This window comes from Alexandromys fortis, unplaced genomic scaffold (genome assembly GCF_014885135.2).
Source record: "Alexandromys fortis isolate MF-2015 unplaced genomic scaffold, M_Fortis_MF-2015_v1.1 scaffold_72, whole genome shotgun sequence".
NCBI classification, from domain to species: Eukaryota; Metazoa; Chordata; class Mammalia; order Rodentia; family Cricetidae; genus Alexandromys; species Alexandromys fortis.
Genome location: NW_026067969.1, coordinates 8,808,635 through 8,825,093, shown reverse-complemented (window position 1 = coordinate 8,825,093; position 16,459 = coordinate 8,808,635). Strand labels below are relative to the sequence as shown.

General features: G+C 48.0%; 1 protein-coding gene across 7 annotated transcripts in view; it reads left to right on the top strand.

The window, feature by feature from the left end:
• Garnl3 (GTPase activating Rap/RanGAP domain like 3) overlaps window positions 1-16,459 on the top strand; it is a 161,596-nt gene that overhangs the window by 130,084 nt on the left and 15,053 nt on the right. For all 7 annotated transcript variants that reach the window (XM_050155232.1, XM_050155231.1, XM_050155230.1 and 4 more), the window contains 8 exons: window positions 698-802; window positions 1,986-2,060; window positions 5,794-5,905; window positions 10,153-10,251; window positions 10,617-10,733; window positions 12,817-12,995; window positions 14,089-14,247; window positions 15,191-15,257. In XM_050155232.1, coding sequence (XP_050011189.1) covers window positions 698-802; window positions 1,986-2,060; window positions 5,794-5,905; window positions 10,153-10,251; window positions 10,617-10,733; window positions 12,817-12,995; window positions 14,089-14,247; window positions 15,191-15,257 — 913 coding nt within the window. The remainder of the gene's footprint in view (window positions 1-697; window positions 803-1,985; window positions 2,061-5,793; window positions 5,906-10,152; window positions 10,252-10,616; window positions 10,734-12,816; window positions 12,996-14,088; window positions 14,248-15,190; window positions 15,258-16,459) is intronic.

The following is a 16,459-nucleotide window of genomic DNA, read 5'->3' as shown; positions in this document are numbered from 1 at the left end:
GACCAGACATGCTAGTCCTGCTAGCCTCTTGGTCTGCGAGTCCGCCAGCCTCTGTGATCTACCAAGACAGAGGCTGTATCTGCCAGATCCCCGAGACTGGTGGAGTCGGGGCACTGGGCTTAATGAGCCGTTTGGAAGGAAAGGCAAGGACCACGCTAAGTAGCCTCTGTCCATTCCCTCACTGATCCCCACCATACTCCTGGGAGACGTGTGTCGGCCACACAGGTCAGGGATGCCATTCCCATGGAATTCAGTGTGCTGGGTTCCCAGGGTGCCACTCCATGGGACTGGCATCCTGCAGCTGTGCCATGCGGGGGCCTCAGTTACAATGCTAGTGAGTGAAGAAACTGCTGGTTTACCTGGTCTAAAGGCTGTGTTCTCAGCTTTTACACAGTGCTGGCTCTACATGTCTAGACTCTGTCCCTGTGTCTGCCACAGTACTGAATGAGCGAATGCTGCTGGTAGAAATAGTACTGATTAGATGAATAGGTGAGTGTGTGTGCATGTGTGTACGTGCGCATGCATGTGTGTGACTGTGTGTGCATGTGTGTGCACATGTGTGCATACGCATATGTGTGCGTGTGTGTGTGTGTGCGCACGTGCACCTGTGCATTCATGTGTGCATGCGTGCTTTAGACAGCAAAGGATGAGACTTGACTGTCTGAGGAACCCCAACCTTGTTTTTTTTCTTGTTTAGAACATGCTCAATCGGCGATCTTTCAGTGATGTTTTACCTGAGTCACCCAAGTCAGCACGGAAGAAAGAGGAGGCCCGCCAGGCCGAGTTTGTTAGGACAGGACAGGTACGGCCTTGAGAAGTACGCTTGTGAGTCCCTCCAGATCCGACCCCCCACAGGATACTTTGTTTAGGATTGGGGTGGGGGTCTTGTTGTTCTGTTGTTTTGTTTTTTCAAGATAGGACTTCTCTATGTGTCCTTGACTGTCAGGCCTTGGAGGAGATTCCCCTCTCTCTGCCTCACTTCCCTGGTAACACTAGCTTTTCTCAGCTCCAAGTTTTCAGTAGGAAGCCGAGGGGCCTCCAGCCATAGACATGGGGAGGGGGGCAGAGGAGGACCCTAAGCCGCAAGGCAAGTAGATAATGGAGGATCCTGTGACCAATGACTACTCAGAGACAAAGGTCACATTTTTTAAAAAATACACATCAGTCTTTATTGAAGATAACTGGGGCTGGCATGATAGATTAGCAGGTGAGGGAACTTGCCACCAAGCTGACAACCTAGAGATCCGAATCTTGTCCTCTGTCTTCCATGTAATTGCCACAAGTTGTCCTCTGACCTCCATGATTGCACCATGGCATGCATAATACACATAACATACATACACACCCATGTACATACATGAACATGCAAAATAGAAAAGTAAACATAATTTTTTTTAAATCTTTTCTTTTTTTGGTTTTTCAAGACAGGGTTTCTCTGTGCATCTGTGACTGTCCTGGAACTCTCACTGTAGACCAGGCTGACTTCTAACTCACAGAGATCTGCTTGCCTCTGCCTCACTGAGTGCTGGGATTAAAGGTGTGCACCACTACTGCCCGGCTAATTTTTTAACATCTTAAAACTAAATGGCCTGTCCTTTCAGGGACTCTTGAGCCATCAAGACTGAAAAGGTCCTGGGAATCTGTATTTTTCAGCATTCTTAGTTTTGAAATCATAGAACTAATAGAACTAGTTTAAATGCCAAAAACAGTAGGTGTGATCTGGGCCATAACCCCAGTACAGAGCATCACTGTCTAGTCTGGGTCATAACATGGGTACAGAGCACCACTGTCTAGTCTGGGCCGTGACCCTGGTACGGAGCACCACAGTCTCCCTAACTCCTTATCAGCGATAAGTCAGCAGAGGATCCTGCAGTTTTAACCCCAAACTTCTCCTGACTCATTGCTTTCTCCCAAGCCTTGGCTGTTTACCCTGCCATTCTTTCACTGTCTGACACCAAACCCTAAGAGGCATCTCTGCCCACTAGGCCCTGAAACTCAAGTCCATTGTGAGAGGGGATGCCCCATCCAGCTTGGCAGCTTCAGGGATGTGTAAGAAAGAGGTAAGTAGTTGATGCTTTCTCTCTGAATCGTGGATGTTCTTTGTGCTCAGTGAAGTTATGGCAACAGTTGGGGCAGGTGGAGGTCCCTTTCAGAGTCCTCGGGAGCCCGGGTCATGTAGCGCATGCCTGCATTCGTGTGCATAGATAGACAGAGTGCTGGTTTCGAGAGTGCGCCTCACACGAAGCTCCATGTGCTTTCATGTCATCTGACCTCAGCCCAGTACAAACAGCGAGACTCTGGAGCCAGGATTCTTAGAGGGAGTCCGAGTCAATGCCACCCTCTAATCTAGTGGTTCTCAACCTTTGGGGTTACATATGGATATCCTGTGTATCGGATATTTATAGTTCATAACAGTGGCAAAATTACAGTTATGAAGTAGTGATAAAATGATTTTATGGTTGGGGTCACCACAACATGAGGAATTGAGGGTCACCGTGTTAGGGAGGCTGAAAAGCACTGCTCTAATCCAACAGGTTGGGCATGGGCTTGAAAGGCTGCTGTCCTAGTTCCATACCTGTAATGTTTCAATGCAGTAATGGAATATTCTGGCAGAAAGCACAGTAGGAGAGGAAGGGCTTATTTTAGCTCACCTAGGTCAGTCATCACCATAGAGAGGCCTCAGTGATGGGAGCTTCTCACACCCACATCCACACAGAAAGAGGTAAATGCACCCATGCTTGCTTGTGCTCAGCTTGACTGCCCATGTTGTACAGTTCAGGGCACTCTGCCTAGGGAATGGTGCTGCCCTCGGTGAACTGAGTCTTTCCACATCAGCTCAGACAGCCCCCGACAAGGCAACCCAGTGCAGACAGTTCCTCATTGCGGCTCTCTTCCAAGTAGCTGTGCTGTGCCAGCTTCCCAGAGTTCACCGTCAGGTTGCTCTTCTAACTAGTCCTCAGGGATTGCTGTTCAGAGGAGTGTAGGTGAGAAAGTGTTGCAATGTGTATAGGTACATAGCCAAACAGCAAGCTTCGTAGCCTATCTACTTTCTATTTTTAGTTTTGGAGGCTGGGGTAAGTAGGATAGGTGATCATCAAGGACAGAGCAGGGGACTGGAAGAGGACTTACCGTTCTTACAGAGAACCCAAGTTCAGTCCCAGCACCCACATCAGGCTGTCCACATCTGCCTGTAGCTCCAGTTCCAAGGGGTCCTCTTCTAGCCTCTCTCAACACCCACGTGTGTGCTTACACACACTCACACATAAAAATAAAAACAAAACGTTTTAATGCAATTAAGAGCCAGCGAGATGGTTCAAATGGGAATCGCCACTGTGCCTGACCACCTGAGGTCAGTCCCTGTCACCCACATGGTGGAAGGAGAGAGCTGATAAGTTGTCTTCTGACCTCCTCAGGTGCAGATTCAGACGCACGCGCACACACAAGCACATGCATACACATGCACACACACTAAATAAATAAATAAACAAGAAAATAAATAAGCAGGGTTTTTAAAATTTTAATGCAGTTGACCCTGACAAAACACAGCATCTTCTGATCAAATGAGACAGACATCCTTTCCCAAGCTGCAGAAGGTCCGACTCTGTCATTTGTGTGTGTGGTGGGAATTCGCAGTGCTTCTAAGCGCTTTATAAATGGTACTGAGATTTCCTGACATCCTTAAGCCCTTAGGCATATATTCCAAACAAATGTCTGATCACAAAAACTTGTCCTAGCGCACAAGAAAAAGCTGCTTTTGTTGCTGGGATCATATAACCAGAGAGCTCCCTGGTCCACCCTTGGAGATACTCTGCACCAGAGAACCTTGGGTCTTCCGGGTGAAGAGCCCTTCTGCGTGTGTCCGCCTGCCAGGGGACGCTTTGCTATTAAGATTCAGTTGATGACTGCTCATCCAGAGGACTGGGATCCCATCCCCACCCCCACATGATGCCTAACAACTGTCTGCCACAAAAGCCCCAGGGGGGTTGATGCCCTCTTCTGGCCTCCAAACACCCTACATGCACATGGTACATGAACATACAAGCAGGCAAAATACCCATACACGCTAAAGTACTAAAATCATTATATTTTTTTAAAAGACTCAGTTGAGGACTCGGATGCTATCTCAGTGAGGATCCCCAGCACCCACAGACAAGCCCAGTGTGGTGTTTCATGCCTAAACCCCAGTACTCAACGGGGTCTCTCCAAACCCTTGCTGCCCATCTAGTCCAGCAGAACTGGTGAGCTTAGGGTTCAGTGAGACCCTGTCTCAAAGGCAAGGAAATATGTAACTAAGGAACATCATGGTGTCAGCCTCAGGCCTGCACATGTAACCTGCACAAACGGGCATGTGCATGCACACACACACACACACACACACACATTGTTTTGTCTTGGTATTACCTAAAGTGTCGGTTTCAAAGTCTGTCTCCATTTATATATATTTTCCTCTTCATTTTCAATTCCTGTAGCTATACATTGCCAACTCAGAATTGCCAGACCCCTTCTAGGGGAAATTTTTCAGTTGTTGACCTGTCTCTGTGTTTTCCTTTTTCAGCTTAGAAAATGTGTCCGTATTCTCTAGGCTGCCCCTTCAGAACAATGCAGTCCCATTTTTGCAAGTCTGAGGCTGTGAGTCCTGAAAGGGAAGCTCAGCTAGAGACAATCCAATGTTAGGCTCAGTTCTTGAAGGTCCTTGGCCTTCCTTGAACTTTGAGGATGTGAACATGTCTCTCCTGAGCAGTCATACATACCACAAGAGCAAACACAGGTTCTTCTGCTGCCCAGCTGGGTCTGTCGGCACTTAGGACTAGTTGAGAATAGAAGTGAAGATGTAAGCCTTCCACTTATCCCCAGAAACCACAGAGGTTTTCAGAGCATAGGGCTAAGAGAGGTGTCGGAAAGAAAATGAATGCCTGTTGGAAGTGTGTGCAGTTCACAGCACTAGGGGCATAGCTCTCGGGGAGGGCACTTGCCTGGCATACGAGAGGCCCTGGGTTCGATTCCTAGTGCTACGAAAACAAAAACTGTCCACAACACCGTGTGACTAAGATCCTAGCAAACAGTGCTTGCCGTCTCCTGGCCTTCACACCCACCTCAGGGGCCGTTGTGAGGGAAGTGAGGGAGAGCTAACTTTACCCCAGAAACAGAAATGAATAAGGTCCCAGGAAGTGTTCGTGCAGTGTGACATGTCACCTGGGGACCAGAAAAAGTGTTCATGTGGTGTGAAGGTCCACACAGCGACCTGGAGGAATTTCCTGTAAACATGTGCTGTTTTCACTTTAAGATTTTATGGCCTTATATGGGTCAGTAAGCACCTATATATTAAGACAATATCAATCTCTTGTAATATGTAATGTTTAACGATTTTGTTGAATCAGCAACACAGAAAAAAATTAATAGCTACCTGGGACTTCCTTTTATGCTAAACTAACATCAGCCCTCTTTTAAAAAAAAAAAAAAGTAAAAGGCACCAATTTGCCCAGCTTCTAGGTACTAAAGAAAGCCGATTACCAGTGTTTCTATTGCCCAAGGAACATGATGGTCGTGCAGAGCCAGGCCGTGGTGCCAGAAGCGTGAAGGCACTGCTTTCCTATGGCGCCCGTGTTTGAAAGGAGGTTTTCTCCTAAGGAAGATAATGGAGCCCAGGCCCCAGTCGCTGCTGAGCCTGGCGCAGCTCATCCCATGGGCTATCTGTGTTACTGTTTCAGGTGTTGCACTCTGCATTTCCATCTGGTGGGACACAGTGCGTTCTTTCTGGTCCACTCACTCTCCAATGCTTGTGTCACCTCACAGCCTTGGGAACCCCAGTGTTTCTGCAGTAATTTCCCTCACGAAGCCGTGTGCGCAGAGCCCTGGGGCCAGGCCTTGCTGGTTTCCACTGACGCCGGCGTCTTGCTAGTGGATGGTTAGTGAGTAGCAACTCCTACAGATGTCCTTTTTTGTGTGACTTGTGGTACTTCTAAGGTGGGTGACTGCCAGTCAGCTCCCAAGGGGAGTTAACCAGGTTTGTTTTTCTAATCAGATTAACCCCTTGTTTCAGACAGGCGCTCTGAGGGGTATATTTTGAATTCAGCATGCTGGAATGTTCATCCCTTCCTCCAATCTCCAATTCATTCCCAGATACTAAGCCACCTACTAAAAGAGTATTCTTCAGCAAGCACTCACTGTGGTCTCAGTACTTATCTCATGATGACAGGCATACTATTTCATATCATTTTCTTAGAGACATGTGCTTTCTTGAAGCCTTTAAAAAAATCTTGACTAGAAAAAAAACTTGATACCTAAAACAAATCATATGAATCTTAGAAAACTGCATTTATGGATAGAGAAGCAGAAAAATTTTGACAAGACAGATTGCAGCTCGGTACTAAATGGCAGGTTCTGACAGCGAGCTAGACCAGTCACACAGAGCAGCCAGCACAAGGCAAACCTTGGCCATAGTGATGACAGGACGCAGACTCTAGGACAGCAGCAGGTGCCTCCAGATTGCTCCAGACTCCTAATGAACAACAGAGGACTCACACACAAGCATCAAGTCTCTGGGGCTTCTGAGGGAGCCACAGGGCCTAGAGAAGCCTCGGCTTCACAAGCACATCCTTTGGTGACCGTGGCTTGGTGCTCTGAAACGACATCTCCTCCCCGCCCTACAGGGCCTAGTTGTCCCTCTGACATCTGCTTAGCACACTCGCTAGCCCCACCCCCCACCGCTCTGTTCCAGGCCCTGTGCCAGGGGCTTCCTGTGGGGTGGCAGGAGAACAAACTGGCCTTACCTGTGATTTTCCAGAGGTCCCATAACCTAATTCTATCTATGGCTGATTTAATACAATGTCGAGAACATAAAACCCATCCTGTTTCCCATAACCTAATTATATCTATGACTAAGTTAATAGAATGTAGGTAGCTTAAAACTCATCAGCTCAGAATTTAAATCCTTAATTTGAGAAACTCTGTGGTTTGAGGAAAACAGAGGGCAAGTGTATATAGTTCAGCAGTACAGCACTTGCCTGGACCGTAAGGCCTGGGTTCTTCATCCCCCAGCTCCAAAAAGAAAATCTACCTTCTCTGAGCCTCTGGCCTCAAAAGGCTGAGGAGTTGTTTATAATAGTGGAACATGTGAGACACTGGAACTGCAGGGAGGGGATGGCAAGGACCAGTGGCTTCCTGTGCCGAGTGCCTGCAGTAGTCTCTGGTCCAGGCAGCTGCTGTCTTTACCATGTTCCCAGTGGTCTTCTAAAAGCTCACAAAATCCTTGGATTTTTGCCAAAAGTTTTATTTTATTTTCAAAATTCCAAACCGTCTTTAGTTACTTAGTCTTCTGATTTTATCGATGACAAAGCAGAGGCCTGAAGTAACAGCATGGCCTGTGTAAAGTCACATGACTGACACACACCAGCCACTTTGCTCTTCAGCACAGTAAACCCCTCCAGCATTTCTGGTTTGACCTTGACACCAATTCCCAAAACCACAGTTCCAGGTAAATAGGTCTGAGAATTTTGCACTAGTTTTCCTTTGAGATCAAAGAAAGTATTCTGTGTCAAGACTGGATATAACCTCAGAGCAAAACCCAGAACAAATAAGAATTATTTTTTAAAAAAAAAGTTAGGATCCAAACCAATATTATCAAGTGTTTTCTGAAGCTGTCCCTCTGCATCCAGAGTCTCGTGGCGGCACTGGTATAAAGGCTGTTGTGATCCTCCAGGAAATCCTTTTCTTTCCGCCTTGGAGAGGCATGCAGGCTGTCTCTCCACTGTCCAGTGATGCCTGCCGTCGGCGTTGGCAGGGCAGAAGCCTGAGCTCTTTCTGCATCTCGCTCTGTGCCATCGTTCTGTTATTTCTTAGTCTGCCTTCTGCTCTGCACACAGTCACATTACAGACTGTTTTCTGTGAGTCGGTCTGTCCCTTTCGTTCAGGCTGAGCCCCAGTCCAGCCCTTTAGCCTTTGCTCCATGTCATTAGCCTTGCCCTGGAGAATCTGCTTCTTTTAAGGTCATTGTCTTTAAAGTCTCAGGACCCTCTGCACTGGGAGCACAGCAAATCTGCTTTGAGGGACAGGTCACTGAGTAAGTAAGCTGTTTTATGGTAATAGAAACGCTCTCTCTAAAAGACTTCATCTTCATACCACGATTACAAAACAGAAGAATGAATCAAGCAGCCGTTAAATCCGTCACTTTCTCCTGTCCTTGACTTCTCTCCTTCCTGTCTGCTTACAAACCCTTCAGCTATCTGAGGAGTGGATGGGGAATGCATCCTGATCCACTCTGGGCTTGGCAGTACACAGTGCACCTCTGTTTCCAGGGTGTGAGGAGGTGTTCTATCCTTTTTGGCTCCATATGTATAAGCAGTGACCTTGAATGAGTTTTATGAACACTTTAGAGCATTCAGTTCCCCTTTGGTTAAATAGGAGCATTACAAGTGCCAGCCTATTGGGGAAATAAGGCATCTAAATTCAAGACCATAAGAAGTGAGCCCTTAGTGGAGTGACCTGCCACTTCTCATGCTCCTGTGGACCCATAAGATAACTGCTGTTGTTCACCCAGATGGGACAGTACTGGAATGATCATTCCACGTTTACAGAGCCCCTGGTATCAACAGAGAAGGGCTGACCATGACTGATGCTTCTTCCATCTAAAAGGGAGGACTAGAAGCAAGGGGGGGCCCTAAAGGGGGACTGGAAGCAAGCCCTGTGTGACTAAGGGAGACAGGGACAGGCTGTCTATCTCATGGGACCCAATATAGGCAGATCCAGAGCCCTCCATGCCTGCTGGAGCTGAAACCCCTTCTCCATTGAGGATGCTGTCCTAATGACAGAGGCCCTGCCTTGATGGGTAGCATCCCGAGATGGATCAACTCCCAGCTCCGTTTCTACTTCTACAAGAGGACTGAGCCCCACACCCCCTTGTACCTAAATTGTGAAGAAACAGACCAACCCAAGCCCATAGCAAAACCTTTAAGAGTAAGTGCAGAAGAAGAAGGAGCCGGCCACCTGTACCTGAGATGTCCACAGCATCCCTGGTGGCCTCAGCCTTGTCCTTCTGCAGCAGAATGCCCCTAACAATTCTCTTAGGGTCCCTGAGAGGCAGCAATGTAGTTATTACCACTCGCAAGTTCCAGATAACCTCAAAGTCGAATTCTGTTCATAATGGCAGTGTCATGAGCCGTCCACCCGAACTCTCGCGGGGTGTTTTTACTTCCCATTGTCTGTACCTGGTATTTAGACAATTTAACTGATACTTCTCCCATTCTTTTGTCCCAAAAAATATTTCAAATTCCTATCTGAAAAGTACTTAAAATGAATAAGCAGTAAACTAAAGAGATGGTTCAGAGGTTAGGAGCGCTTGCTGCTCCTCCAAAGGTCCTGAGTTTAGTTCCCAGGACCCATGTGAGTAACTCACAACCACCTGTAACTCTAGCTCTGGGGCATCTTAAGCGTTTGGCCTCTGAGTACACCTGTACTCTCGTGCACATAGCTGCATGCAGACACAAACACATAATTAAAAATAATAAAAACTATATATATACATATATATGTATATATATATATGAAAGAAGCCAGGCATGGTGGTGCACACCCATAATCCTAGCACTCAGGAGGCAGAGGCAGGTGGATCTCTGTGAGTTAAGGCCAGCTTAGTCTACTAGTGAGTTCCAGGACAGCCAGGGATACACAGAGAAACTTTATTTTGAAAAACAAAACAAACAAAAACCATATAAGCAGACTACTGTTGATACAGACGGAGGGCCTGTGAGGGATGGGACATGTTTGTACTCACTTTAAATGTAAAAAGAAGTATTAAATTTACTTTCTTGAGAAATGCATGAAATAATACAAAATATAATACTTTGTATTAAAAGAAGTAGCTGCTCTTTTTCCCCTATGGTGTTCAGTCCTTTGATAAAACCCCTATAAATTTGGAGTTGAGACATGCTGCTCTTTCTTTGGTGTCATGAAAAAGAAAAACAACTTCCTTTGGTATTCCTGCTGATATGCCCGCCTGCCCGCCAGCACCCCACAGAGAGGTCTGGATGCCACTGAGCAGTGCTTCCGCTCCTTATGAGAGCTGGAGAAGCAGCTCCATCCTTGGCTAGAGAGGCTCAGGTCAGCCCCAGGCATGCGTCATGGTTGTGCAGTGGAGTAACCAGACTTCTTTTCCAGACGGCCTTCCATCCGTGCCTGTGTTCGACAGAACTCTGCCTGTGAAGCAGATCCACGTGCTCGAGGCCCTGGACATCCTTGTTCTCCGAGCAGACAAAGGTGCTGCCCGCAGATGGTGGCTCTGGGAAGAAATGAGGGCGGGTGTAACCTGCAGCAGACCTCAGGGTCACTGTTCCTTTTCCTGCTACCAGTGCAGTGGTCCTTTGGTGGCCCACGAGTCGGGGTAGCAGAGGGACGGAGAGTATCATTCTCCCATGATTATGTTGAGTAAACGTTCTATAGCATGCCCCGAACACCTCCCAAGCCTGGTGTGCACATCTGCCCTGGGAGTCCCAGCAGATCATGGCTTCTCTATCTGCCCTGGGAGTCCCAGCAGGTCGCGGCTTCTCTATCTGCCCTGGGAGTCCCAGCAGGTCACGGCTTCTCTATCTAACCCCTCCTCTGCCTTCCCTCACTGTCACCAGGGAAAGATGCCCGCCTGTTTGTCTTCAGGTTGAGTGTGGTGCAGAAAGGCCTTGACAGCAGGCAGACAGGAAGGAGCAGATCTGACTGCAGAGAAAACAAGCTGGAGAAAACCAAAGGTGAGGACCGGGGAGTAACTTAGTGGGTGGAGTGCTAGCCTGAAAGTGTGAGACCCGAGGTTCAGTTCCTGGTGTAAGGTGTAAGCCATCCCTGGCTGCAGAGTGAGTTTCAGACTCTGTCATAAATGAAGAAAGAAACTTTGTTAAAATTTTCAGGCTACCTACAATAAAAATGAAAATCAGGGAACAAAAAAACAATTCCTCTGGGGGCAGATGAGCAGGAGTATGGGGCTGTAGGTCAAGGAAGCACTCTTGCTGAACACCCATAAAACCCTGGGTCTGAGTCCTGGAACTGCCAAAATAGAGCCTCGGCTTCTCTCAGAAGCCAGGGAAATAGGAAGGCAGGTTAAAGGCAGGAAGTTTCGGCCTTGGGCCACAGGTTTCCGGTCTTGGAGGTGAGTTCACTTCTCTCAGCTAATGTATAACAAAGGATTTTGGTTCTTGGAGTTCTGATCAACCTCTGCTTTAGTTCCTGTTGTGTGGTGGCTACAAAACCAAACCCTGGGCCTGAATAGATGACTCAGAGGTCAAGCTCACAACTGCCTGTAACCCATCTGATATCCTCAGACACAAGACACATATATGTACATACATGCAGGCCAAACACTCACACACGTTGCCATAGTTCCTCTTCTGCTGTGCTCAGATACCATGACCAAGACAACTGTTGTAGTAGTATGATGTTAGTATGATGTTAAGCTCTTTGGACTCTTTTGGGGGGTCCACCAACCACCTCCCAAATGGAGGCTTATTCTTAGTTATAAATGCCCAGCCTTAGCTTGGCTGTTTCTTGGCAGCTTTTCCTTAACTTATATTACTCCCTCTACCCTCTGCCTCTGTGCTTTCTTTCCCATTCTCTTACTTCGGAAGATCTTACTCTTCCACCATGGATTGCTGTGTAGCTGAATGGCTGACCCCTGACATCCTCCTCCTTCTCGGGTTACTACTCCGAACCTTCCCCCTGCCTGCCAGCCCCACCTGTCCTTTCTCCTGCCTCGCTATTGGCCGTTCAGATCTTTATTAGACCATCAGGTGTTCCAAACAGGCAAAACATCACGGCTTCGCAGAGTTAAACAAATGAAGCAGAAACAAAAGTAACACACCTTAAAATAATATTCCCAGCAAACTGTAGAAGAACTGATCTATTGGGGGATTACAGTTTCAGAGGGTGGGTCAGTGACCACCATCGCGGCAGCAGGCACCAGAACAGTAACTGAGGGCTCGAATCAACCGTGAGGCCGAGAGCTAACTGGGAATGGTGTGGGCTCGTGAGACCTCAGAGCCAGTGACATCTCCTCCGACAAGCCACACCTGCTAATCCTTCCCAAACAGTTCTACCAACTTAGGACCAAGCACTCAGATCTATGAGCCTATGTGGTCCGTTTTCATTCAAACTACCTCACACATAATCCAAGAAGACAGATAGATAAAACCAGGTCCACCATCTGTAGACTAGAAGAGGCTGCCTTTTCTAACTTTGCTTTCATGTCCATCTTGCCTGGTGTATTAGTGTCTTTTCTACTTGCTGTGCCAATATCAAGAAAGAAGCAGCTTACAGGAAGGAGGGCTTTTTGCTTACAGTATAAGCAGGCGCAGGAGCACACAGTGGCTGCCTGTGTTTCTTCTCAGTCAAGAAGCAGAGAGCAGCTGGGTGGAGGTGGCGCACACCTTTAATCCAGCACTCAGGAGGCAGAGGCAGGAGGATCTCTGTGAGTTTGAGGCCAGCCTGTACTACAGAGCAAGTTCCAGGACAGCCAGGGCTACGCAGAAAAACCCTTTCTCCAAAAACCAAAAAAAGAAGAAGAAGCAGGGAGCGGATGGGAAGTGGGACTAGGCCATAAGCAGTGACTCACTTCCTCCAGTGAGGCTCCACCTTCTAAAGGTTCACAGCCTTCCAAAACGGTGTCACCAGCTGGGGACCAAGTGTTCAGACACGTGAACAGGGGATACCTGGTATCAGAGTCATACTTGGTCTGTCTGTTACGCTTCATTCCGAGGGTTCTTAGGAACCATTGCCAAGGTCCCCAGACCTGGGGGCTACCAGCCCTCCCTACGTTTTTAACGTCACCCTTCCTCTTCCCAGGATGCCACCTATATGCTATTAACACTCACCACAGCAGAGAACTGAGAATCGTGGTTGCAATCCGTAATAAACTGCTTCTCATCACAAGGAAACAACACAACAAGCCAAGCGGGGTGTCGGGGGCCTCGCTCCTGTCGCCCCTGTCGGAGTCACCTGTGGAGGAATTCCAGTACATCAGGGTAGGTTTGCTGTCTAGCTTCTGCTCTCCTGGCCAGGGGTTAGCTGCCTCCCTGTCTAGTCCCAAGACTGTCCTTACTCTTCAGTAACCCCTGCGGAGTCCCAGCCTCCTGTGTCCTAGCCTGCCCAGATATCTAAGCTGTGTGCTCATCCACAGTAACCTCTGCAAGTCCTGGGCATGGCCGTGCAGCAATGGCCTGTGCACAGTCTCTCCCACAGAGCTTGCCCTCTAAGTGGGCAAGCAAACACCTGATAGTCTGCAGAAATATGCAATGAGGCTGGGTTTGGTGACACACGCCTTTAATCCCAGCGCTCTGGAGGCAGAGGCAGGCGGATCTCTGTGAGTTCGAGGCCAGCGCAGTCCACATGGTGAGTTCCAGGACTATGTCTCAAAAAATAAAAACAGCTACAGCTCATGAAGCTATGGAGTGCTCCCAGCATCGGCCACCAGAGCTGAGTGTCGCCCTAGCAAACTGAGAAGGCATTTTCACTCGGTTAAGGCCTCCCGAATGATGCACACTGGTTTCTGCAGCTGTTCTGGGGACAGAAATACTCTGCTAGTTACACTAAAGTTAAAATCGTATTCTAATTAGGTGTCAGCCTCCTCAAGACTAATTACCACCCATAATGAATATTTATATAGTGTAGTTAGGTAGTGTGAGCTCTGAAATCAGATTCACAGAATTCAAATCATAGCTTTACCACATATAAACTTTGTGACCGTAAGCAAGCAGCTTGACCTTGGAGCCACCATTTCTTCCTCCATAGAGTAACAGCCAGACCTGATTCCAGGGGCTGGTGCAAGGATTCCGTGAAAACACCACCCGGCATGTGTGATGCAGTCAACGGTTATATGCTATTACTATCACAAGACAGACAGTAGGCACTGGGCAACTGGGCAGAGAAATCAGGTTGTGAACAGAGGTCTGAGACTTGAAGGGAAGTTACAGGAAGGAGGAGACTGGTGGGACCCTGTCTGTGCAACCCAGCTGTGCAGCCCAGCTCTGCTGGCAGCCGGGCTGGACTCTTCAGAGAGACTGTCTAAAGACGGCCACTGTGTGCTAACCTGTGCGCTGCTCATCCCCGCCCACACAGGAAATCTGTCTGTGTGACTCCCCAGCTGTGATGACCTTAGTGGATGGGCCGACGGAAGAGAGTGACAACCTCATCTGTGTGGCATACCGCCACCAGTTCGACGTGGTAAATGAGAGCACAGGAGAAGCCTTCAGGCTGCACCATGTGGAGGCCAGCAAGGTACGTGGACAGCTGTAGGAACTGATTGCTAATCTGAGAAAGCAGGGGCTTTATCTTCTAATTCCAGACACTATGATGTGGCTTCTTAAAAATTACACACTCTACTGAGATGTGGAAGTTCATGCCTACAGTTCGTAACCTTGTGAAGCTGAGGCAAGAGGATCATGAGTTCCTCATGAGATCAAGGTTAGCCTGGGCTACATAGTAGTTTGAGGCCAACCTGGGCCACATGAGACTTTGTCTCAAAATAATAATAATAATAATAATAAATTACATGCTATGCATCTGTAATCATATGTTGTGCACCTTAGCCTAGAGCACATGAAGCTGCCATCAAAGGGCAGAGTTTCTGGACCCCAAGAGGACAATGGATGGCTACAGTGCAGGCTGAGCACCCTTGTCTCAAGTCTGGACCATAGCAGCCCAGAGCCGGGTGTGCTGTAGACCCCCTCCACTGCCTTGTTCTGCCTTTATAGGAAAGACAAGTGGAGGTGGAGACATACTAGGTGACCTAAGAGCCCAGAGACCCCACGTGCTGGAGGCAGGAGAAACCTCACTCAGTCTCCTCAGAGACGTCCTTTCCTCTCGTGTCAGACAGACACAGTGCTGTCTGCTTGGGTCAGGTTGGCACAAATGGCAACCCCGTGAACCTGAGCATTCTGGGTAAATAAGAGCACTTGGGAGCACAGCTGGATTCAGACCTAGAAGGGCAGGACAGTGGGTGAGAAAGTCCCACCCAGAAGAGAAAGGAAGCAAAGACGTTCCTCTCCCACCTCAGGTCCCTGTAACCCTGGCCCAGCAGGTTACGAGGTGTAATGTGGGTGCCATCCAGCACCCTGGTTTCTGAGAACTGACGACCACTGCTTGAGACACTCCTAGCTCAGGGAGGCTTCTCTGAGTGTCCGCATCCCACCACTGCCACCACCGCCTCTTATCATTGCAGGTTAACTTTGTGGCGGCTATTGATGTGTATGAAGATGGAGAAGCCGGCCTGCTCCTGTGCTACAACTGTAAGTCAGGGAGCTGTCTGCTCATGCGCAAACAGCCCATTTTTCAGTGTGGTAGAATGGGATCTCCCCCTAGATGACTTGATGAACTCTTGCTGGGTACACTAGGGATCATCTAAAATCCACATCCCAAACTTCACCACAGACTGTGCCCACACCTCTCAGTGGCATGCTTACCAGGGCTGCCACCGTGCCCTGCTTCCAGGGTATAGGATGAGGACGGTGGCCTCCAGCTGGCAGGCCCTTGCTATGTGCCAGGTGCCCCGTGTCATTCAGATTTTCACCTACAATGGCCCACAGCAGGCTCTGCTTTTCTGCGGCAAGTGGAACTAAGGCAGAAGAGACTTGGGTTGTGTAGCTGCTCAGCATCAGGCAGGAGTTTGCATCCGACCCTCTTGACCCGAGTACCAGACTTTATCTTCTGTTACTACAGGGTGAATGTCCCTCACCTGAGGTGTTTACACCTAGAGTGTTCCAGATTCCTGACTTTTAGACTCTGGGTTAGTTCCATATGTATAACTAGCTATCCTGGGAATGGAACCCAAATGTAAACACAAAATTCATTTACATCTCATAGACACCAGCCCTAGACCAGAAAGTAATTTCTTGAGTCTGTTGTTATTTTTTAGTGTATCTTAATTTTTTATTTTGCTTTATTTTTTTATTTTTGTTTTGAGATGGGTTCTCACATAGTTCTTACTGTCCTGGAACTCAATATGTAGACCAGGCTGGCCTCGAACTCACAAATATCTACCTGCCTCTGCCTCCCATTTGCTGGATCAAAGATGTGCTTCAGAACACCCAGCAAGAGTGTCTGAATTTGGGCTGTGGCCCATCAGATGAGGTAAGGTTTGGGATTTTCCACTTGTTAGCACTTAGAAAGTTTCAGATGTTAGGTCAGTGTAGACTTCAGATTCTTTCGGAATAGAGTGCTCACCTTGTAACTTTCCTTTTATCGGAACTCTGTCAACCTGACTGACCTTGAACTCAGAAATCCTTCTGCTTCTGTGTCTGCCTCCAAAGTGCTGGAATTAAAGATGTGGACCAGGATACCTGGCTTTTAACCTGTAATTTTTTTTTGTGTTTTTTTTTCCCCTGCTACTAATGAATTTAGCCTAAATTGGGCTTATGTTAGGTTAGTTTGGATGTACCATCAGGGTGGGTTTTGAGCAGAGCAAATATACCAGATACTGACTTCTAGCATT